General features: G+C 37.6%; 1 protein-coding gene across 5 annotated transcripts in view; it reads left to right on the top strand.

Annotated features, from left to right (window-relative positions):
• ZNF280D (zinc finger protein 280D) overlaps nucleotides 1-3,121 on the top strand; it is a 68,502-nt gene extending 65,381 nt beyond the window's left edge. For 4 of the 5 annotated variants that reach the window (XM_014251338.2, XM_014251340.2, XM_005521470.3 and 1 more), the window contains one exon: nucleotides 1,311-3,121. In XM_014251338.2, the coding sequence (XP_014106813.2) occupies nucleotides 1,311-1,935 (625 nt within the window). In that variant the 3' untranslated portion in view covers nucleotides 1,936-3,121. The remainder of the gene's footprint in view (nucleotides 1-1,310) is intronic. The other variant, XM_088063245.1, reaches the window with a different exon arrangement.
• Nucleotides 3,122-24,652: the final 21,531 nt, after the last annotated feature.

Genomic DNA, 24,652 nt, shown 5'->3' with positions numbered 1-24,652 from the left:
ACCAGGAAAATTTCACCACTGAAGGATATCCCAACAGTTTCTTCTTCCTGCTCAAATTATTCCTCTAACCTAGAGTAGAAGTAGGAAATGGAATATTCTTGGATTAGTTCACTTAAATAAAAGTAAAACTTGAAAATGGATTTCTGAATGCTATGATAGCTCCTTTACCAGAGTAATCATTTTCTTTAGAACTCAATATCATTTATTATATAAGTGAATCACTGGAATTGTTTTAAATTCCTTCAAATTAAATTTAAAGGATGAGTAGAACATATGTAGGTTTTCTGCTTGAAAATACATAGTAGCAGGGAATTGGTTTTTCCCTTTAAGGGTTCTGAACTGCGTGTAGCTAGCAGAATTTGAGTGGCTTTAGCCAAAACTTGTTTAAAACCACTTTTTGAAACCACTTGAAGAAATAAAATAAAAATTCATTTTGATTAATAAGATATTTGGTGATACTGTGTTTGTCACAGCTATTTTCTACATTACTGTCCGTTACTTCCAATTAAAGTTTATTTAAAAGTTAATTTGGGAGAATTAGCTTCTGATTTTACTTTCTAGATAGAATTTATATCCGAAATCAGACAAATAATTGTTCTTCCAGCTTTTCCTTTCTTCTTTTGCATACTTTCTTTTGTCTGTTACCATAATCATTTTAGGTAACTCAATCTGCATATCTTTCTGAAAAACTTTGGATTGATTAAAAATGGTATTAAACTTTTTCCTGATTTAATCTTTACAGGAAAAACTGAACTTCTCTAATTCTGTATTTCCTCTTTGTCAACACACAGTTTTACTCTGAAAGGTGACTGAAAATGCTGTTTCGTAGAATCATTTTTTCAGTGAATCCAGATTGAGATTGGTCAAATAAATTCTGGATTTGTTAATTTAGATTTCCAGCTGTTAGCTTTAGTTTCGTGAGTATTTCTGAGTCGGTGGTATGAAGGTATAAAGCAATTTTATCTGCATCTGTGTCAAAGAGGCTGTGCAGGTAGAGGAACTACAGATATTTTGGGAAATTCTGTGTGTCACACAAAGGCAACCTTCCTTTCTGGAGCTGAAATGCAAGAACTAGGGTATTAATTGACTGCTAAATACAAAGCTGAGTTTGTAAATAGGTAAGAAAAATGCAGCTGTTAATTAAATTCTGCCTTTCTGCTATGAAACCTCATGATAAATCCCAAAGAGGAAAGCTTTAATACTCCTCTAGGTGTCACTTTGCAGAGTATAGCCAGGTGTTGCTTTATTTCATTTATAACATAAAATTATAAAAATCATATCTAAAAATAACTTGTTTCATGTTTTTTCAGCAAACAAGAGCATGACTCTTCAGATGAAACAAAAGAATGCAGTAGAAATCAAACGAAAAAAGTTGCATCCATTGAAAAGAGGGAAGACTCATCACTGTCAAATACAGAAAATGTTCCTAGTTTGGAAGTCTCTGGCAACAGCTCAAAGAATTCTTTGCATGAGAAAAGTGATTCAGCTAATAACAAACAGTTAGTGGACGAGAAACAAAAATGTATTCATGATGAAAGCAAGATGAAAATGTGCCAAAGCTCAGATGACATTGTCCTGAAGGAGCAGACTAAAGTGCGTACCTTGGATGAAACTGCGCTTTCAGCAAAGAACGTGAGGGACTTAAAGCTGACGTTGGGTGAAGATGTCAGTTTTGAGCAGTTCCTGAGAAAGAGGGATGAACCTGAATCCGTTAGTTCAGACATAAGTGAACAAGGCAGTATTCATTTGGAGCCTTTAACTCCATCAGAAGTACTAGAGCATGAAGCTACTGAAATTCTTCAAAAAGGTAATGTCGCACCTTCATCAAAGAAAGCAGGACAGCTCGCTGAGCAAACAGATGAGACTTCTAGAGAAAGCAATCCCAGCAGAATGGAACCAACTGCAAACAAGACAGATGAAAATGAAGCAAGCTGAAGTGGTGTTAATTTTATTGTTTGTTTTAAACTATGGTAAGAACACCATGGACCATTCCTGATGAGTGTGCTCATGGATGCTAAATACTAAACATTTTAAAAGGGAGGAGAGAAAGAAGCACCAAAGTGAAGTTTGCATCATGGAGGTAGCATGTATGTGTATGTATGACTGAATTCATTAAGCTTCAAAAAGGTAACACGTTAAAATATATCTTCCTGTCTCTTGGATGTGATATATTATTAGATTGATACTTAAAAAGAGGTATAAATTCTAATTTTTTTATAGTTAAGTAGCCCAGGATAAGGCGATTCACTCGCCCAGAAAGTATTTTTCTAAATTCTTCAGTGTGAATATCATTGAGCTGGGGATTGAGTAAGAATTCACTTCTGATGCTGATATGGAGCACACTTGTAATGAAGGTTATTGGTCTGCTGATAGATTAGGTAAATACAAACCTCGGGACTTAGTGTCACATTCCTGTCTGTAAAAGCACGTAAACAGAAGTCTGTGAATTTGTGCACCTCTCTACAGGTGTAATCCTGCCAGGCTGTAAACTTACCTTAATAAACTTTCAGTGAAAGTGGAATTATTACAATAAAAATATATGTTTGTGGGGTTTTCACTATGCAGGCTGTGCAGAAATACCGAACATAACTGTATAAAGTAGGAGATAATGCTGAAAGTACTGTAGCTCTTAGACTTTTACCATTGGTTTAATTATTCTTAGCTGTAGACCCATAGGAATGGTCTGTAAGTCACACCAAAGTATGGTTTAATGTAAAAATGGTTTTAAGCAAAAATAAGGAAAACTCCAAACTGGAAACACCACCTGGCATGCATTCTGCCATTTTGCAGCTGCTACTGGCTAACTTTAAAAATAGGATACAAGGGCATAAAGTAAAATTGTACAGTTCAATTTCAGGATTTTTTGTAGTCTGTTATGTACAGAAAGATGGCTGCTGGTTTTGGTTTGGTTTTGGAGGTTATTTTTGTCTTCTAGTTAGCTAGATTTAGGAATGCGTATGATTAACAGTAGCTTGCTCTTTTGATTTCATTGCTCCATTTGAAACATTCAGAATGTGCTTTTGAGTTACAGTTTTGTTTTTAATGAATGTTAAATGTTTTGAACAGCTGTTAAACCACTGCTGTAAATTATTACTTTTTAAGTAAATATTTGCAACAAAAATTTGTCTTTGTGTATAATTTTATGCTCAGCTTGAAATTTTGGGCATAGTCTTCTCCCATTTTTTAAAAAGACTTAGTGACAGTTCCCAAAACATAAGTAACTTCAATATTGTGAATTTGAGACCTGTGTTTCATTGGGGATTTTTGTTAGTTTTAGTTTTTTTTTGTTTTATATTAGAATTAAATGAACAAGTGCCTATGCAGAAACATTTTTTGTACCTGTTTATTGTGATATGTGCTAACCTTTCCAGACTATACAGATATTTTTCTGACCCATCAGCCTACAACTGAAATTTCCTCTGTCCTGTTAAGTTCACTGAGCTCAGCTGCGAAGTGAGTATAGCAGTATTAAAACCTTGAGACCACACAGCTTACTACTGGAACTTCTAAATAAACCAGATCTCAACAGCCTCAAAAGTTCCTTCAAGCTCTGAAGAGATGTATGATTTAAATCATTGTCAGCCATGCACGTTTAGAAGACTTCTAAAAAAGAAAAGAGGAACTGTTTACATACTCCAGCTTTTTGAGATTTGCCACTTGAAGAACTTCGAATATCACAACAAATAAAAAAGCTGAGAAGAATAAGTTGCGTTATTCTTTTGTTCTTTAGGGGATTTTATCATTAAATAGTGGTTTGGTTAACCAGTCTGATGTCTTCGTGCTTTTGCATGTGGAAGGTTACTCATTGTGATCCTTTATTTTATGCTGTTCAAAGCAGTTAATCAACTACAAAACTGGATGTGTGTTACCAGGGGAGTTCCTGAACGCATCTGTGTTGAAACCAAGGGAAACTTGTAGTATTTTTCATCTGGTTGATGACCTTCCATGCAAATTATATATTTTGAATAGTGCTCTGATATGTGGTGGTAGAAAAGATTAAGTTCAACTGGAATCAGTTGCCAGACTTGAAATTTCTTCATATATGTCTTTTATTATGCAATTAAATTTCTAAAACATTTACGATTTTAATAAGAATTTTGTAGGATTTGGCTACATATTGTTGAGAAAAGGTGAAAAATAGAACTCCAAAACCTGCATATTTGGCAGAATTATATCTATGTCATCTCAGCTGCTTACTGTATAAAATATCATTTGTTTCCAACCATGTTGATAATGCTTATGCAAAAAGTAATGTTAAGTACAAGCCACTCAAATATCTTCTGGTCCTTCTGAAAGAAGAGGTGAAAGAACTCTGTTGTTCTAGCAAGAGCATCAGATAGCTTTTCATACGCAGGGAAGGTATACCATGAAAATACTGACAGGGTATTTTTGTGAAGGAGGAAAAATAAAACTCATTACTCTTTTTCCTAAATGAGCTAATAGATTTGCTCATAAACACTGTAGGAAACTGCACAAGTACAAAGATTAATTTCTGTCATGTTATTTGGGCAGTTTCCTAAAGAAGAGGTAAGTTAAATTGATACTTCTGGCAAAAGCTGCTCTGGAGGATCAAGTTTCATTAATGTGTTTTCAGTTAATTGAACATAACTGCACATGATTCAATTTGTTTTTTCTGAGTCATTTTAAAGTTGGCTTTTCCATCCAGCCATCAGTAGTTCTTACAATGTGTCACCTCTCTTTTTGTCTTGGAAAAAAGTTTTTCTGACCCATCAGCCTGCAGTTTTCATTGCCTTACCAAAAACCAGTCGCTTTATTCTTGGTGTCCATAGTAGAATCACACTTTCCCCTCAAGAGCTTCATCATATTTACTTGAATAAACACTGCAGTTTTGTATAGTGCTTATTTTTAAGGAGGTTGTGTGCCACATGTATGCTGTCCTCATTATTGACGTTTAATAAAAAACTGCAGTCATCATGATGATCAGTAAACATTCAGTCACTTGGATCTTCAAGTGCAATCAGTGTCTGCCATGTGCAGCTTGGGACAGAAGCTTTGGTTGACCTGTGGTTCAGATTTTCCTAAATGGAAGGGCTGAGTAATATCCAATATCCAAAATATCCAATTGTAGCACATGCTGAATTCTAAGTATTGGCTGATGTATTTTAAACAAGAAAGTTTTTATAACAATTTTGTTTGCTTTTCTTTTCCTTGGGCAGAGAGAAGAATCTTGGGCAATACATGTTAAATCTCATTTCTGTTGTGCTACTTCTAGAAGGAATCAGAAACTAAAGGTCAGGGTGAAAAATTTTGAGGAACACTTGTATTCTGCAACACCTTAATAAAGGATCTTAAAGCTTTTCTGCAGGCATTAAACACAGTTATTTATACACTGGCATGTAGAAAGCAGTCATTTTTTTTTATACTGCCAAATACAGACATACTCCACTTAAGACTGTGACCATAGGCTGTCACAGCAGAATTTTGTTACAGACCACTTAGAATCTTTTGTATAGGGCAACTTTATACCTAATAGTTCTCTTTGTTTTCATTAGTGTTGATTCTTGCAGCTTGTGAACTTACTTTGTCTGTTTGCATCCTGTATATTTTGATGTATGCTTCATATGCCCTTAATAAAGGAAAAAGGTAAGTATGTTTTATGATTACATTGAATGATTTTTGCTTATTGTGAAATATTTATTCTAGTTTTAATGTAGTTCAAAAGTTCTCAGTCCCTCAATGAAGAATGGCATGTTATCTCCTTTGAACATTATTTTTATGCAGGATTTTGACTCTAATCTTCCCCATGAGTTCTGTACTAAAGGGGAAAGTATGTTGACTGGTATTTCATATTAGTTTTACAGACACTGTGTAGAATTCCTTTGAGTTTTGGAACACTTGTAGCTATAAGACAACTAATTAGGATTTTGTATTCAGTCATTTAATTGACCCAAATTAATATTGTAAAGTTGATATTTCCTTTTTGCGCCAGATTAAAGAAAACAAAAATGTGGAAAATGTAAAATACTTTGAGGGAGTAAATGTAGTTGTGCTTTCAAGGTGCTATAAAGCTAATGTGCTTTTTGACATAAAAATGTGATGGGTTTGTTGAGGGGCTTTTTCCTGTTTAACCCATTATATCAGAGAGGCTGAGTTTTTTTCTGTCAGCCAGAAAGATAACTGATGTATCTGTATCTGTGTTTATGTTTGGGCAAGTTTATCTTCATATTAAGGAATTTGCTCAGATTACATGTGTGGGCTGTAATCAGGCCAAAATAAGATCAAGTCCATGATCAAAACCAGTAGCTTTTCAGCAAGCAGTTCTCCATTTTTAAGCAGCATTGCTAGGTTGCTTGTTGTGAATCTAACAGATAAACTGCATTTTATACTTTAGTTTATTAAAGTCTTAGTGTTAGGCATTTAAGTCAAAAGAGATATTTTCTCCAAATTTTTTTTTTAATAAAGTGGTTTCTTTATGAAGGAAGTTGTCTCATACTGACAGTGTGGTAGCCTTGAAAATGCTTCATATGCAACCTTCATATGTTTTGCTCATACACAGTGTCATTAAGAATTAATCCTTTTGACTAAAGGAAAATCACCCGTGGGTCTGGTCCTTACAGCTTCTTGTGAGTTTTTTATATGGATCTGTCATGATAGGCTGGTAACAAATTGAAGCCCTTGTTTTCCTCTCTTTTAATGCTGTAGAATTGGAACATGAATGCTTAGTAGTTTTTAAGTTGCATGTATTTAAATTGCCTGCGTGTTTGCTGTCTGAAACAAGGATTGAATTTTGTGTGCCAGTTTCTCAGGTTTTCAGATGAGATTTGTCTTTCCACTTGATCTTGGAAAGACTTTGCTACTTCTTGGGGCTAATGATATGTAATATCATTTCCTAGGTTATTTAATGAAATTCAGTTTATTTGTTAGATATCATTTAAGTTGGATAGACTAGATAGAGGCAGTCAAAATGAATGCCAGTACTGTGAGTAATTAGGAATAGTTCAGCCTTAATGGAAAACTTGAGAAACACTGAATTTGATAGAAAAATGGTGGCAGTGTAGGAAGTCACGTGAAGCCTTAGCTACATTGGACTGTTCCTGCGTTCCTGTTACTTTTCTTTGTCTGCACACACGCACAGTTAAGTGGAACTATAATGAAAACATAACTTGATTTTTTTTTTCCCTGATGTACCTGAACAGGGTAACAAAACACAAAGAGGATCTTGTTTATATCACGTTAAAAATGAGAGTTCAGCAGCAATCCTTAGGCTGTTTTGAGCATAAAGTTGTCTGAACAGATTGTTCTAAAATTGCCATTATGCTTGAATTAGAGCATTTCACTAATCCAAGCAGGCTTCTTGACTAGGAGAGCTACTCGGCTGTCTTGGACGCTTTTATCATATTATTGCCTCTTAATGGCTATTCATATTTTGGCAGTAATAAAAATATATCTGTTGTCCTTTCACATAATTTGTGGTTTATATTAATGTATTCTTTATTTAATGTGTTTACACAGTCCTTACAAATGTGTTGGTTCTTTCCATAAAAAGAAAAATTGTTTGAGAGAGCTTACAATCTACTTGCACTGTTATGAGAATTTCTTGGTCACATCTCTTTTATATGTATGTTACCCTGCAAAACATACAGGAAACAAGGAGAGGGAACTATGAAAAAAATGTTTAGAAGGCCAGTCTTTTGCTTATCCTTAATTAGAGTGGGTAAAATATATCCACTTTGAACTGACTCCCTGCCATAATAGCTGTATTTGCTTCCTTATAGGTGGTAGGAATTCTGAACAGAATCTCCAGGGAAAATACAAAGCAGCAAACAAAGAGTGTCATTGAATTATCAAGATGTCTCCGTGCAATAAAAGATCAATAAGAAGCAGCAGCAGCAAATGGGAATTTTACTGTGAGTGGAATATAGAACATGTACAAGCAAAATGCTTCTACTTTTAGTCTTTTGTTTAATGAGAATTTGGTTAATGAGAGTAGACATCTCTGTCAAGGAACATGAGATTCTGTGCAGCATTGGACAGAACTGTTTCCAGTCACTTCACAGCACAAAGATTTGACCTGATTGTAACGTGATATTCTTGAGTATAATGTACACAATTTAGTTAAAGATCAGTAATTGACAAAATTCACTTGGTCCAAACATAATTCCTGTCCGTCAAGTGAGATACGGATCGTTGCAATGTATCTGGCTATAGGGAGGTGAAAAGCACTTTCTGTGCCTCACCTGTATTATCTACTAGGTTCTCTTATGTTTCATTTACCCTGCTGAACATGCAGAGCAGGAAACGTTGATGCTTGCTGGAAATCCAGAAAAACCCCAACAAATTCTTGGGTACAAAAGTAAAAAAATTGACTTCCCCACTGTGCCAGCAGGCAGAATGCTATGATTGTAGAGGTCATGTCACAGAACCATTGATCAGGCTCTTCCACATAGTGTCCAGTGGAGCTCTGAGGAATTTACTGAAGCTGAAAACAGCTAAAAAACCAAAAAAGTAGATTCATCTGTTTAGGTTTCACAAAAGTGCCCTTTAAAATTCCAGTGGGTCCTGTGTCAGTTTTATATTTTGGTTATTCCCATTGTGAGCAAGTACTGTGTTGCAAATTGTGCATGGCTAGAAAAGTCAAAAAGTAAAAGTTGATCAGAAAAAAGTTCACAGAAGAATTCTTTTGTTCCACACGTACTTGTGTGAATAAAGTGGATTGACTGGGAACATGCATGCGGGAAGGTTCTCCATGCAGATGCTGAGGTGGAGCAAAGGCTTGAGCAGCCCTTCTGCTGCCTGAGAATGGCTCTGCTTGCTGCTGCTGTGAAGCAGACAAGCCATCGCTCTATGTGTCGAGGGAAGGCTGCAGGAAGTACCTGTGAAACCACAGGTTATTGGTATTTTCACTCTTTTATGGACTGTTGCAGTGGGTAAATGAACAGCAGGGTTAACCAGTGACAGTTGTGGAGACATGCTTAGCTAGACATGATATGAGAGATCCGAACTGGAGTCCCTACAGGCATTCCAGACAATGACTTCTCCTATTACTACAGAAGCAAGGGTGTTGTTTAGGGGTTTGATTTTGTTTGGGTTTTTTTTTAATATAATTTTCAAATTATGAGCAAAAATTTTGAGTGAAACTGTGAGCTTTAACAAATTCAGTAATGAGCTAAGACAGCTTGGTTTGCAGTAGCAGCAGCGGTGATGGAGTCTGTAACCATTACAAGAGGATGTTAGTGAAACTGAAGAGTAATTGGACCGTGTTCAGATGTTAAAAAGCTCTTTGCAAAAGGACAAAAAAAACAACTGTAAAATATTCTGATCTTCCTAAAATGGAATTTGAGAGTCTTTTTCTCAATGAGACATGATAAATTTATTAAATATGCTACAGAATGTAAGGGAAAGTTGGTTTTATCTGCTACAGTTTTTCTCGTTAATTTCAGCTGTATGTATGCTACTGCAGCTTCAGAACATCTGGGTACAGTGATTTTTTTCTTTTCTGCACCTGCAAGTGTAAGTACACACATAAACAAAAAAGAAATTAAATCTTTCACAAAGCCAAAGAGAAAGAAAAAACCCAACCAGGCATGAAGCTCAGGGGAGCAGTATGACAAGAGCTGAGCTGTAAACAAGCTTGAGAGGGATTTAATTCTTATGACAAGCGCCAGTGGTAGCATCTCACATGGACTCAGCATATGCACACATTTCAGAGGAGGAATCACAGAGGACTTAATGCAAATATAAAAAAGCTCAGAGCACATCAGCCTATGCTGTTCTAAAAATAGTCTCAAAAGTCAGGATGAACAAGGGTTGTAATTATCTTGATTTTTCAGATTTTTGCCACTTGTAGGAGGTTTTGTGGTTTATGCTCACTCTAAATTTTATAACATACAAACTACAAACACTTTAGGATAGGAATTGGTTCATATATTTGTAGGGCAAGTACAGCAAGACCTCATTGGGTGGTATTTTCAGGGTGATAGTATAATACAGCCACTGGGTAATAGCTGCTGTTTTAAGTTTTAAAGAAGCTTATTTTAGGTTGTAAGATTTTTGTTGTTATTTGTTAAGGAAAGATAAATAAGATGTAATTTGGTATCCAAATTAAATTTTAAAAGCCTTTAATGCACACTTCTCTCCTAATTACAGTCAGGTCCTTTCTCTTTCAAATACGCTTGCAACTGCCTCATTTCTCTAGCAACATTCTGAAGAGTACACACTGCAAACCATCCCCAGCACTCTGTACTTAAGCAGATTTCCCCATGGCAGTTGATGACTTAGTGCTGCAAGATGTAGCCTGTTTTCACTTAACCTTCAGAGAGCTTCAGGATGAGTTAGCATGTGCTCCAGCCACTGGATAGGTTTGGCTCATTTAAGAAATTAGGCTACTTCTCTATTCACCTTAGATCTTCAATCCAGTGTTTTCTTTTCTGTTTTTCTCAGTCTGCAAAAAATTAATTTAAAGGCTACATTTACTAGCAAAGGGTTAATAATCCCTGGAGATCTGCAGGCTTAGCCAAATACTATTGTGTTGTATTGTAGTTAGCTAAAAAAGTGGGTTCAACCACAGTTTAGATTTCATTGCAGAAGGTGGACTCTAGGAAGAGAGTCTCCCTTGGACTCATTTTTTCTTGCTCACTTAGATGGTTTTAGACAATTAAGAATTTTTTACTAATTTAGACAATTAAGAAAACATGTTATTTTACAAAAGTTCTATTATGTTTTAAATATGCTGAATTCTAAATACCAGTTTACAATACTGATGCTTCTGGATTCAATTGTGAGATTTTGTGTGTGTGCAAATCACCTTTCATTTGTATGATGTTTCTTAACCTGTTTCTGGATATTTGTATTTGACATCCCTTTTATTACAAGTGATTGAAAATGGCCCTTCATTTGCAATAGTTGTGAATAGCCTTCAAAATAACAATTAACAGGCTGGACTTCACAGGTGGAGTAGTTTATCACCTTTGGCACAGAAAGCTAAAGCTACTCTTTCCTTCTCTCACAAATGCATTAACATCAACTGTTTTAAATATTTTTTATTTGTATTTTGATTTCTATAATTTTTCTTTTAAGGACAAGTAAGCATAGGAGGGGCTCATTTTGTTCTACAGTGATTAGTCTAATGGGTTGCAAAACTGTTAATAAGCATTATGTCTTCTTGGAACCTGTAACTATTTACTTTACTAATTGAAAATTACCCAAATAGATCAATGAACAGAAGAAGAATACAATATCAGAATCTTTTTTTTACCGAGTGACTAGAAAGAAAATTTTTTGTTACCAGAGCAGACAGAAACTCTGTCTGAACTGTCCATTATTTACAGAAGTTTGGAGAATCATGTATAGTTTAAAATACTGAAGTTAGTTAACCAAGCATTAAAATCCCAGCATTTCTGAATCTTGAAAGCCAAATCCTGCTGCAGTTTGGATCCTGTAGTGTTTATTTTCTGTTTGAATATTGAGCATAGTGCTTCATATTGCAGAAAGCCACATAGTTCTTTTCACAAAATGCTGGAACATTGGAGAGCACTTGTGGGAAGGAAAGAAAAGATGTTTCATAGGAGTGGGGATAAACAAAAGGCAAATATGTCTATGAACAAGACAAATAGCTCTTCTTAAGGAGAGTCTCTTTTTCTTTTTCTTTTTTTTTTTTTTTTTTTGTAACTAACAGAAATTAAGTTCATTGAACATTATTGTATGCTCTATTACTGAACCTAGCTCACAGTTCTAGCTGGGTAACTAAAGCAAGTGAATAGCAAGCTATCAGTAGCTTTCAGTTTTAAATCTTGCTACATTTAAGAGTGACACAGTACTTTTAGTCCTCTGGTTGCATATATTGGTCTGAGCATTCAGAAGGTTGAAAATGTGACATTTAGTAGATTTCTCTTGGTAAAAGACAGGCATTCATTCTGGATGATGAAGATGAGTTTTACCAGAATACAAAATTATCCTAGACCACTGACTGAGTTTAAACCTTGCTCCATTAATTTCAACCCTCTGTGGATGCACAGGCCAAACATCAGTAACCTGCAAGATTTGTTAAAGGCTTTAGTCTTCTAATTCCCACTGGGATATTTTAATGTTGACAGCTGTTAAAATTCTCTAACTGGAGCTCCACATCAGTATTCTCTTCCTCACAGACACCTGTAATGGGATTTATCTGTTTTCTTTGTTATTCCCTTTGCTCATCTAAATGTAATGTGCATTTCTCAGCAGACCACTGGGTTAGTTCTATATAAATTACTAAAATATACAGATACATGAACACACATATGTTTGTCCCAGAAGAACAGAACATGATATTTTGGATGGGATTAAAAAGATGGACAAAGATAAATACAGCACTATAATCCTTGTGCATTTCTTTAAAACAAGAGACATTTTTTATTATATGGCCAGGAAGGTGCAGCCTCATGAAGCTCCTCCTGAGATTTTCATCTTCCCTATCCCCTCATCACTGAGCTGTGTTCTAGAAGTGGAGAAATTCATTCTATTTATACTTCTGGTGCTTTACTACCGGTCACAGGCTCCTCCCCTGACCCTCCAGCTCCTCTCTTCTGATTTATATTAGCTGGAATTGTGGCTTTGATAATTGTGTTTTCCTAGAGGGTTTAGCCAGATATTGGGCTAATATTGTATTGTTCTAAGGATTACTAATTCCAGGGCCTTTGTTCTGCAAATTATGTGTAAATAGATTTGCTAATGGGTGTTTTCACCTGATGTCTGATTGAGATTCCTATTGAACCAGTCTTGCCTGCCTTGGTTCATCTACAGTGCAGGCAGCTCAGGCTGCCAGCCTTGTATTTGCACGAGTGAACTCAGAACTGCTCAGGTGTAAAGGCTGGTCTGAGGGGAGGAGTGCCTGAACAGTCCAGGACAGAGCTGTGAAGCTGAGCAGCACTGTCACTGCCACAGGCCAGGCTGGATGGGGCTTTGGGCAGCCTGGCCTAATGGAGGGTGTTCCTGTGCATGCGGGGGGTTGGAGCTAGATGACCCACAAGGTTCCTTCCTGCCTAAACCATTCTATGATTCTATGATAATATTTGATTTTACAGCCTGTATATGAGGCAGGCTGCTTTCTCATCAGTCAAGGCTCACTTTTTGTGATAAAGTGGTACTTAATCACTTAGATGTTAACAAAGACAGGGATAGATTTTGATAGTTTAGTAACTGATCTATGGTCTTCTGAGGAAAAAAAGCACTAACGCAAGGAAAGTATGTAAATACTTCATCTGAACAAAATCACTTCTAGTCTGCCCTGGCTTTTTATTTTAGCTACTTAGGGGATGGGTAATTGACACTGCTGTTTTATCTGTGCAACTTTGGCCTTTTAATACCAAACACCTTATTGTCATTTTTCACTTCACAGCTGCATGCAGAAACCCAACCCAGTATACATGGTATCAATATGGTACACTTTCTTCTTAACTAGTTAACAAAAAATCCTGTAAAAAGTTGACAGTGGGAGGTTGGAGAAAGGAAAGATTTCAAGGAATCCATGTCTGAAATATGGAGAATAAGCAACTTTGTGAAATTAGCCCTTGATGAAAATCAGACTAAGCAGAGAATATATAGTATCTTTTGTGGAAACAAAGTATTTCCTAATTTCCATTCCAGTGTTTTCATTTACAAGGCTGCTCCTGAGTAAGTGATCAAGGCATAATACTCAAAATATAGAGAGAAGCATCAGTCATATGGAACAAATGATTTACTTTGGAACTGTACAGACAACTTCAGAGTTATAAAACAAAAAAATTCCTGCAACATACTTTGCATGAATAACAAAGGTAGGTTTTGAATCTTGTTATTACTTTCAGTGGTGTGAAAGTCATATTTGCATATTTGAATTGCCAGATTTTGACATCTCATCTAAAGCCTTTGCCTGAAATAACTTAAAAGCAGAGAGTGCACATTTTCTAGTAATAAAAATCTTTGCTCTTTTTAACATAGGAACATAGTAGTAAAAAGATGCTACCTGTGCATCAAGCATGAAGAATGTCTTGTTCTGATGTGTCAAAATATTCTTTAATGAGGAAAGGTATATAAAATGTACAAAGCAGGATAAACCAGCTACTAATACCCTCATTACTGTCTGTCAGCAAATGACAGTGCTATCAGTAAATGAATGAGCTAGCAGGGATAAATGGACAGGTTATAGAAATTGCTTTCACAGTGATCTCTAAACATAGAAGATGCAGTTTCAAGCTTTCAAATTTCAATGCAGTCATTTTGGCAACAGGAACATAAGAATGCGTCAGGTGTCAAAAATGTTTTACTCTTTATATTCCATAATTAAGCTTTGTAGTATTTTTTTAATTTTAAATACACCCTGTGAAATATCAGTGACTTTTACACTTTAAAACTGTATGGTCACTAGCATTATTATGGACTGTTGAATTCAGCCTACTAATTACACTTTTAACAAGTATAGTTGATGGGGTTTTGGCCTTCCAAAATTAATGGACCCCTTTGTCTTGCCTGAGGCATAGCAACGCTTAATACCATGAACAAAATCCTGATCTGACCTTTGGTTTCAGGATGTAATGCTGGGTCATAATATTTTTGAGGCTCATTCCAATAATACAATTATGATTTTAATGATGGCTCTGCAAACATATAGCAAAAGGAAAACACTTCTCATAGATTAAGCAGCATAGCTTCCATTAAACCTCTGGAATGACTAAACCCAGTAAATTGTTAAACACCAAAGTTTTTGTTTGTTGTACTTTGTTTAGTTATTTAACACCTGCCTCGTTCCTGCTTTAAGGTATAATCAGCATTAGAAATACTATTTCTAATCAGATTGTCAAATCTTAAAGCATATATGCAGTTCTTGCTACTCTAAAACTGTACTGCTGCTGCTTCTTTAAAGCTGCACCTGATGTTTACCTGAGAAGCAGTGAGACTATTTTTCATAAATTAATTTATGAATATTTATATACCAGATGGATAAAAACTGATGATATTTAAACCAGAGCAATTGAGAAGGATTGAAGAAATTTGTGGAGATATCCAGGATGGGATAGTATGTTTGTGACTTGTATCAGCCAAATTGTTTGTGCGCTTGGAAGTACATTCTTCATATTTTTGCTTGTGCATTTGATCTTGAAGTTAGCCTGTGCTTTTAAGAGCATTCTTTCTGCTTTATAAAGCACAAGATTTGTAAAGGCTGAAGGTATGATGATGCCATTAATATGAATATCTGTCCACAGTGTCAGAAGTCAGACTGTGACTATGCATACTTTGAAAGACAGTCTTTGAGGTGTGGGCAAAGAGGGAGCAGGGAAAAATGATGATTTACTGTAAAAGGTGAATTCTGTCCTCCCCTTAGTTGTGTCTGTGTATGCAGTTTAAATTAGCAACATTTCAGTACATTTATTTTGATGTATTTGCCCAGGCACTTCGTCAATTCTGAAGTAGCATTTGCTAACAGGCTGAATTTTGGTGCCATCATCTGTTGGCCATGTAAAATTGCAGCATGGGCAGATGGGGATCCTGAAACACTTGTACTGCTTGTTTCACATCCAGCTTCGTTTCTTGTGCTCACACCTTATGAATTGTGCTTTAAAAAATACCAAACACATACAGAAGTCTATACAGTGGAGCAGCCAGTGTCTGTTGGGCTGGATGTCATGTGTGAATATTGGCACCGGCAAAACAGACTTCTTACAGGGAAATAAACTAGACAGTGTGAACTCTTGAACTACATCTATAAAGCTGTTTTTACATAGCCACTTTATGTCAAAAAATGATAGGCGGTCCTGATATTTGGCAGCAACAGTATGCATTGAAGTTATTTATCTGTTTGGAAACTTCTGCTTTGTTTCACTAAAGAGTTTGACTTGTATGAGCAAAACTTTTTGAAAGTAGTTAATAGTGACTTAATTCTGCTCTAGAAAGAGCTCAAATTCCGGGTTTTTGGGGGTAAAGTATCTTGCAGTTATGTGTGTTCTCTTCAAGACTAGCTTCTGCAGGAAGATTATTGGTTTATTTGTTTTGTCAAAGTGGTGTCTTTACATCCAGCAGATCATCCAGAGACAAGATTTAAATGATTCTTACTTGCTGGTAGTAGATATATACACTGTAATTGGGCTTTTCTAGCTGTGAGGTGGTGTAGTAGTAAGAATCCTGTCCACATCTGGGGCTTGTTACCACTAGGTGAAAAACTACCCTTCATTTGTAGCCTCTGCCTCCATTTATGAATTTCTTTCCAAGTCCAACAAAAGAAATAACTTTGAAGATGCTGGGGAGATGTCTGGCCTAAGAGTCACAGTTGTCACGATGAAAAATGAGCCTTGGCTACACCTCAGGGCTGCATGCCTGATGTTTGTGGATGCAAGTCATTGTCCAAAGACATCTGTGTCTGGGTTGATCATCTTCCATTAACAGTTAGTGCAGAGAGCTGCTGACATGATCTCACCCTAAGGTAGATGTTCCTAACTGGCAGGCACACCTGCCTTCTGTCCATTGTCAGTAACAAGATTTTGGGAGATGCTATGATCTGAATTTTGCTAGGATGGATTCCATACAATACAGCCACACTGTCACTACATTTCTGTCACAGAGAAACAAACTCCACCATGAATATTTTCAAAAGATTGTCAGCTGAAAATTAATTACTTGGAAAACCCCTGAGCAACATACTGAAAACTGGCCTGGCTCTGAGCAGGGGGTCAGACCAGACAACTGCCAGAGTCCAGTCTACCCTGAGCTTGTGTTTCTGGGTTTAAAGCAGGTACCCTTTCTCAAGGGTGAGAACCAAGGGAAAGCTTTCTCTCTTAATGTGTGTGGGATTGCTGTGTTTGATCCTTAGCAACCAAACAGATACATAGCAGTTATAAGTCAGTGACAGATCTGTGCTGCACAGTAAGCTGCCCAGGTGGACTCAAAACTTGTCACTGATTTTTGCACTTTCTTAATCTTCCTGTTTATTCTGTGCTTCATTAAAGTCAATCTCTGCTGGACAGACTGTCACTCAGGCTAGGCCAGTCCTGCTGTCTGCACTCTCTGGGGATCACCCTTCATCCTGATAAATGGTCTATTAGGAGAGCACGTGTCAGAGAGAAACCCTTCGTGAAGCTAAATAGATTAGAGCCTCTTCCCTCTGAATGGTCTCAGTGGAATGGGGTAGGCATGATCATTAAAGCGGATTTAGAATGAGAAGACGCTACTCCTCAGGATAGAAATTACTCTGAGTTTACAAAGGTTCTAGAAAATATATAGGGTGAAAACACTCAGTGTTGGTACTTGCCACCAGAGCAAATGCAGTGTGATGGTCTGGAAGTTGCTGAACTTTCTCATGGTGCCCCCTTGGGAATTGAATAGATCCAGCCTTTCTCTTTGCATTCTATACCTCCTGCAATTGCCAGCATGAAGGAGCTGTACAAATTCAGTATTGCAGTGCAGTTTAGCAGCTGCAGATATGTTAGGACTGGTAAAGTGACCAGCAAGCAAAGGGAGGGGATTTCTGGTTCTTATAGACATCCTGTACCAGCTGTGGCATTCTGAGTCATTGCTGCTCTTTCCTTGACCCTCTAAACCCATCATGGTAACAGCAAGGCCAAAAAACCCCTTGCAAAAGCTGCCTTTGAAATAATGTTTACAAGTGTGACAGTACGTGGCATCACACACCCAAATGTCTCTGGTCTGTTTTCTGGTGCTGCCTTTATGTGGTGCAGGTTTCCTCAGGTGAGACATGGGAAGGGGAGAAAGAGGTTCAGGTTGCTCCTGTTTGTCTCTTTGTGGAGTTTGGGTAGTGGTAAGGAGGGAAAGATGAGCTCAGTTGTTGCTCTGGGGTTAGTGAATTTTTAGCAGAGGTTGTCTCTGTTTTGCAGACCCTCAGAGGCAGCTTCAAGCTCTCAAAACTGCTTTGTGTTTAAAGCATTTCTTTAATAATTATTTTTTTTCTCTTTCACTTTCATCGTCCCTTTCTCTGCATTACTGGGTGAGGGTGAAGGGAAAATGGATTCCAAACTTTTCCACACAGCTCTCTTGTGTCCTGAGCAGCCACTTCCATTGGCAGCACAAGTTTCTATGTCTCTGGTCTTGAGTTGATTCACTGCTCTGTGGATGTTTAGTGTTGCAGGGATGCCTTTGGGAAAGGAAAAGCCTGTGCAAAGAGTAGGCAGGCAAGGTCTTGGTGCTTCTTTTCTGTTGCTTGAAGGAACATGCAGAAGCTCTGATTTTCACCCTTGTTGGAGCCAGTCCAACAGAAACATCTCAGTTCTCTTGGCACCGAAGAGAGTGGCAGGTTCTCATTGGTGGCATTTGCACCAAAAATGGGGAGGGAATGCTGCCAGAAGACTCTTGTGAGAAGAGTGGCTATCACCTAGGGAGAGGATAGAAAAAGATTATGCTGAGGAAGTTAATTTTTGCAGTTATTGTTCCTAAACTGCATCTTGCTTTTTGCAACAGTAATATATTCTCTGTCTGCCTGGGAAGATTTGGTAGACAATGACTGCAATGATGGTACAAAAGTTGAAAGACGTAATGTGGGGGAGTTCTGGAAGACTCTTTTCAGCTCTCTCTTTTGTTGTCAATTTATTTAAATGCAAATCTTTCAGGAAAAAAAAAGTCCAAAATCTGATAAATATTCAATAGCTTTGGTACATTCATGAATGTGAGGCTGAGGTTGTGGAAATGGTGAGTCACACAGAAACTTGTCCAGGGAAACAAGGCACTTCTGTTAAAGGAAGAGCAGGGTACAGCTAACTCTTAAATTAAGCCAAAGCCTAGAGTGTATTTTAGTGTGTCTTCTAATAATGGTTTTTAAAGATCTACTGTGTAGGAAAATAGTCACTTTGGTTATTTTCAGGCAGACCTAAGGCAGCACTACATTCAGACAGGTGTAATCAGTGCAGTCTCTGCTCCCACGCCCAAGGACAAGTGCCTGTGATGTGAGAAAAGTAGGTGCTTATGAAGCCTGAGACCAGGTTACCACACAAAACTGGAGTCAGAATTGTGGGTGTAGAGGGTGGTGTCCAGGAATGTGGTTCTGCTGTGCTGTTTCAGATTCTGGTTTGTGCCAGTAGAAGAGCTTTCCCAAAGCCAGGATCCTCTCCCAGGGCTGGACACAGTCTGACGCAAACAGATGCCAAAGCTCAGTTTCCCTTTCTGTTTCTTGGTAAATCAGTGTTTGTACACTGTGACTTTTGCTCCCTGGGCACCAGGCCGCAAAATGTGGTGTGGGAAGACCCTTCTTTTCCTCTGTCAGGCCTGAAGAGGGATATGAGAGACAGCTCCTCCACCTGAACAATGTTATATAACACTGTAAATATGTTAATTCTCTAATTTCTAAGGGTTAAAACTTACTTGACCTATTTAAAAGTGTCACTGTTTCCAGGATTTCACCAATTATAAAGGTACCTGAAAGAGAACTACAGAAAAGCTTGGGAGTATGTTATGAATGTCATGTTATTTCGAGTCAGATTTCATGACATTTTAGGAATTCTGCCTCTGAAAACTACGATTAGAGCAGGATTCCTCCTGGACCCAAGCTGCCCACACCTAGAACTCGGGCTGCCCTTGGAGTGCCAAACGCCTCTGACAATCTGACATCAGGAATCTGGGGGTGCAAGTTTGATTTTCCCTGGAAAAGGGTTGCCGTTCGTGTCTAGGGGCCTGTGGCCAGGAGCAGGCTTCTGCCTCTGAAAATGAAGAACTGAGCAGGATTGTTCCCTGACACAAGCTGCCCTCACCAAGAACTGGCCAAACACCTCTGACCAACTGACATCAGGAACCTGGGGGGATGAGTTTTCTTTCTGAAGGGCTGCCCTTCATGTCTGGGGGCCCGTGGCCAGGAGCAGGCTTCTGCCTTCAAAAATTCTGAATGGATCAGGATTCCTCCTGAACCCAAGCCACCCCCATCAAGAACTCTGGCTGTCTTTGGAGTGCCAAAAACCTCTGACATACTGACATCAAGAACCTGGGTGGGTGAGTTTTGTTTTGTATGAAGCATTGCCCCAGTTTGTGTCCAGGGGCCTGTGGCTGGGTGCAGGCTTCTACCTCCGAAAATTATAAATGGAGCAGGATTCCTCCCACCTACTAGAACGGGTTCGAAACTTTATGTTAATGAAATCTGCAGAGCATAAAAAGAATTCAAGGTAAACATCTTTTGTTTGTAGGTAGAGATGACACAAAAATGTGTAGTTTGGTGTTTGTTGTGTACTGGTATTCTTATTCTTGTCTATGTTATGTTACTGCCATACTTCATTTTAAGTTCATTACAGAGCTTTGCTTTACCGTATGACACAAGTAAGCTTATATGCTTGTGAGCTCTGCCTATTTTATTGCTGAATTATACATTTTTAGCAATAATTTTTAGAAAATAATCATCAATAAATATCTATAATTCTTTTCAGGTTTTACTCAGATCAGTTTAAACTCTTCAAATCTTTGATAAAATAAAATACAGCATAGTAGAGCCTGTAAATATAACCTTAACATTCATTTATCATTGACCAGGACAGGCCAGAAAAACACTTTTTAGGGAGGGTTTACATACATTTTAGGATGAAATTAATCTCTTTTTTTTTTTTTCATGGCTTCTCTGGAGGAAAAAGGGACAAGTTCTCTATCTGATGTAGCTGAGGACATGGAAGGTGGATCTTCTACATGCAAAGCTACTGGCTATTTAGAATTACCTGTTATTTAAGATACATCTCACTTCGTCTTCATTTTCACATCCCACTTTGAAGGCACACTGATTATTATTGTTGGTTGTTTTGTTGCTTTCAGTTGAGGACAAACTGCTACAAGGACTCAGGCTCAAGGTATCCAAAGAAGGATTTGCACAGGTGGACTCCCTTCTACACCTTAGGTCAGACCTTTCCCATTCTAGGCTGTGTGGAGAGTAATAGGATGCTTTGCCATGACTTGCTAAGCCAGCCTTGGAGCCAGGCAAGGTGGATATTTGCTGCCTGGAAGGCAAAGAGAGTTAAGTTTTTCAAATACTAAATAGAAAAATATTGAAATTCAAAAGAAGAACGCCACCCCTCTAGAAATAAAATTTAAATGTATAATCCTTCAGGAAACAAGCATACATTGCATAACAAGCAGATAAGAGTGAATTATTCCTTTCAAGTTTTAAAAAGAGGAAAATATTTAGAAAGTGAATCTTGCAGTCTAGATAAAAGTGATTTTGTTTTATGCAGCTGCCAGTGAAGAGTCCTGCTGCAGTGGTAAGTTGAAAGTCAATAAAAATGAATTATTTAGAAGACACAAGATAAAAATGAATGAGTACTAAACCAGAATTAATCCACTGTGTAAGCACTAAGGAATGTGTATGTGTTCCTAGCAAATTGATAGTGATGTCCGTTTGGAATCTCAGTTTACATACATAAAAATGGTGTAAGTGAATGTTTCATCTAATTTTAAATACATTTTAACTGAAATGCATGAACTAACTGTTAAGGATCAAGTAACTTAAATTAGAATATCCACAGTATATAAAAGCAGACATGTCTGGCCAGGTGGTATGAGAATAAGAACTGACTGGATTTCGAATAAAGAACAAACAACTAGAAATCATGTGCAATGGGATTCACCTGACCACCAAATATTAAAGCAGCCTGCAAAGAAGAGATGACGCAGTTTAAGAGAAAAGTTTCTGTGTTGAAGGAGCAATGAAAAATCTCATTTAACAGAGATACTGTGTTAGTCATACTTTTTGCTTCTTCTGTCTGCAGAAATCAGGTCTCAACAGAGCTCTTGGATCCTGGAGAAACCTGATGAAATATGTCATTCCAAACCCACCGACAAAGAAGGAAGAGGAGTAACAGTACTCACATGTAAATGAACTGAAAAATGCTTCACAACAAGAGGAAAAATTGAGGAATTAATAGTGCCCTAAAGAGTACTTTGTAGTACAAACACCTGTGGGATGGGAAGAAAATACTAAACAGATAATGGAGATCAGAAAGGGTAGAGATGATTCCTCTGAAATCTTGTAAAATTCTGTAGGTCACCCAGTTCCAGGTTGTGTGCCCTTATTAAAGCACCAGGAATGTTTCTGGACTAATTACAGTAAAAGCAAAGTTGTTCAACAGTGGTGTTTATCTGTTAGGACAGCATAGAGATCACTGATTCCTGTGTGAGTGACAGAAAGGTTAAGTTAGAGATCTTCTGAAGGAGGCCTCTTTTAGCCATAGGGGGCCAAAAGGAGGGGAAAGAACTGACAAAGGTTGTGTACAAAGAAGCCTTTAATGAAGATATGCCATAAGGCAAGATAATAGTCCTTGAGTGTTATGAACTGCAGAAACTGCACAAACACATTATATTTTAAACACTTAATCTGTTTTACAAACTATGTACATTCTTCTGCTAAATAAGATGAATTGGGATTCAAGAAGCAGCACATCCTGACAAATCTTCTCCTAAAGGCATCCATTAATATAAATCAACAGTAGCAATTTTGTTTGATCATTTATTTGCAAGAATCATTAAGGTTTATTAGCATAATTATTCCCTGTGGGACTTCATGTCACATAAATGAAAAATGGCATTATCAATATTTAAAAGATAAGTACGTAATGTTCAGAGTACTTAAACAGTATCCTGCAGGTGGTGTCCAGCTGTAGCAAATTAGATTAGGTTTGATTTCTAAATTCTAGAGATATAACTAGAGACAAAACTAGGTTCCATATTGTGCAAGGCATAAGCACACAGCCAGACTCTGTTGGTACTCATTACTGTTTGTGTGTGTAACACTGTTTTCTGATTTCAAGAAAGCAACTTGTCTTAAGATACCAAGGGGGAAGCGAATGTTGCTCACTGGTGGAAATCCTTCTGTAATCTTGTCTTGCTTATTTTTAACAGTTCTATAGGATGACCTGAAATTTTCTCAATGAAACAAGACAACTTTCTCCCTCATTTCAGTGGAAACATGGAGAAAGGCCCTGCTTTCCTGCAGGAGCTCTGAAACCAAAATCAGCTGGTGCCTCTGTACCAACTCCGTGTTCATCTTGGTGTACTACCAATGAGCTTGGCTTAGAGGAGCACTGTTTGAAGCAGACACAGGGACTGATGCACAGCAAAGCCTGTGGGTAACGCTGTAGTGGGAGCATTTCACAGAGATCTGTGGGCTTTGTCTGACCTACAGCAATGCAGAGCCAAATCACCACTTCACTGAGGAATTCTTGTTGGAGCACAAAATTGCTGTTTTAGCAGCAGCAAAATATATCAGTAATCACTGTGCACTCTTTTCCTCTCTAAAAGCTCTTGAATAAAACATCAGTGATTTTACTAAACATGCCTCAGGACTCCTCCAGACGCATCCCCGTGTGGGGCAGGGAAGCAGAGCCTCCACCAGCCTGTGGCTCATCACAACGCTCTGCCAAGGCTGCTGGGCAGGAGCAAATGCCAGCATAAGAGATGGATGCAGGCAGCAGAATGACTTTCACCTTGCTCTCAGCCCTTTCTGGATCTGATGTTTGTTTTCTGTTATTGCCCTTCAGTTACCCTTTCTGTTGGTTGGCTTGAGGTTATGGCTACAGATTAATTTGTTTAATACTTTGTTGTGCGCAAATGACATCTTTTTTCTTAGTATTCTGCTCTTTGCTAAGCTCCCTTTTGGAGTGCCTCAGCTTTTTAATTATTCACAGAAGCTGAACTCTTTGGAATTAATTGTGTTTGGTGGTATCTTGCAGGAATGAAAGGGATTCCGCTTTCTTTTAAGTACATTTCTTGGTGCTTTCAAGTCTGTACTCAACTTAGAACACATCAACACCTGGACTTGGTGCTTCCCAGGGAATGGGCAATCCCCAGGAAGCATTTGCCATCTCATCCTTTTTGCTAGGTGTATACTTTTTTATGGGTGCTGGTATGGGAAGAGTAGTCAGTCTGAGTACTTAATAGTTTATTTCTCAATATGTTGTTCAGCCTTGGAAATTACAAATCTTCCTTCCAGAGGTGTATGTTCTGGTGACGTTGCATACAAAATACTGAAAAGGAAACTATGTTCAGTGCTTAATGACAGCCAGAATCAGCTGGGGGGAATCATCACTGGGTGGAGGCCATGACTGATTTTAATTTTCCCTCTCCCCATTCAGTTGGGCACTTTGGCAGACAAGCTTGCAGGCAGGTTATTCAAACGCCTTCTCTATGCCCCTCACAGAAAGGACAAGGATAGGCTAGAATAGAAAAAAATCTAATCTTTCCTTATGAACTAAAAGCTACAGATGAAGCTTGTTATCTTGAAGGGCAGTTTTTGACAAATACTTGTATCAGAGGTCCCATGTCAAAATCTCAATAAATAGATACTTTTTAAAAAACCTTTTCCAAACAGAACCTTCATACTCATAAACCTTTAGATTCTATACTAAAAATCATTTCACTTTTCTAAGTAAGGACTCAGTCCTGCTTGAACTTCTGATCTCTGCTCTCTTTCATTGGTTATGATAGGTAAGTGGATAAAGCTTTTTGCTGCAAAAAACAAGTATCATTATAGCAGTGTTTTACAATATTCTTTGCAGAAGAACTATATTTACTGTCCCTGGACCAGGTATTTAAAAAAACTCTCAAGAGGTGAAGCAGAAAGCCTGATTGTCTCAGCAGAAAGTCCATGTGTGCTCCCCTCAGAAAACTGACTCCTACAACCAAGTACTTATTAAACCCACATTTGTCTCATCAGAAGCAGATATATTTTTGTTGAACACATTTGAAGCACTGAGTATTTTTGTCCCTTGTAATA

This window comes from Pseudopodoces humilis, chromosome 16 (genome assembly GCF_049639895.1).
Source record: "Pseudopodoces humilis isolate 2021_Gansu_Grassland_sample_001 chromosome 16, ASM4963989v1, whole genome shotgun sequence".
Classification (NCBI taxonomy): domain Eukaryota; kingdom Metazoa; phylum Chordata; class Aves; order Passeriformes; family Paridae; genus Pseudopodoces; species Pseudopodoces humilis.
Note: the sequence above shows the minus strand (reverse complement) of the source record. Positions and strands in the feature narration are given on the sequence as shown.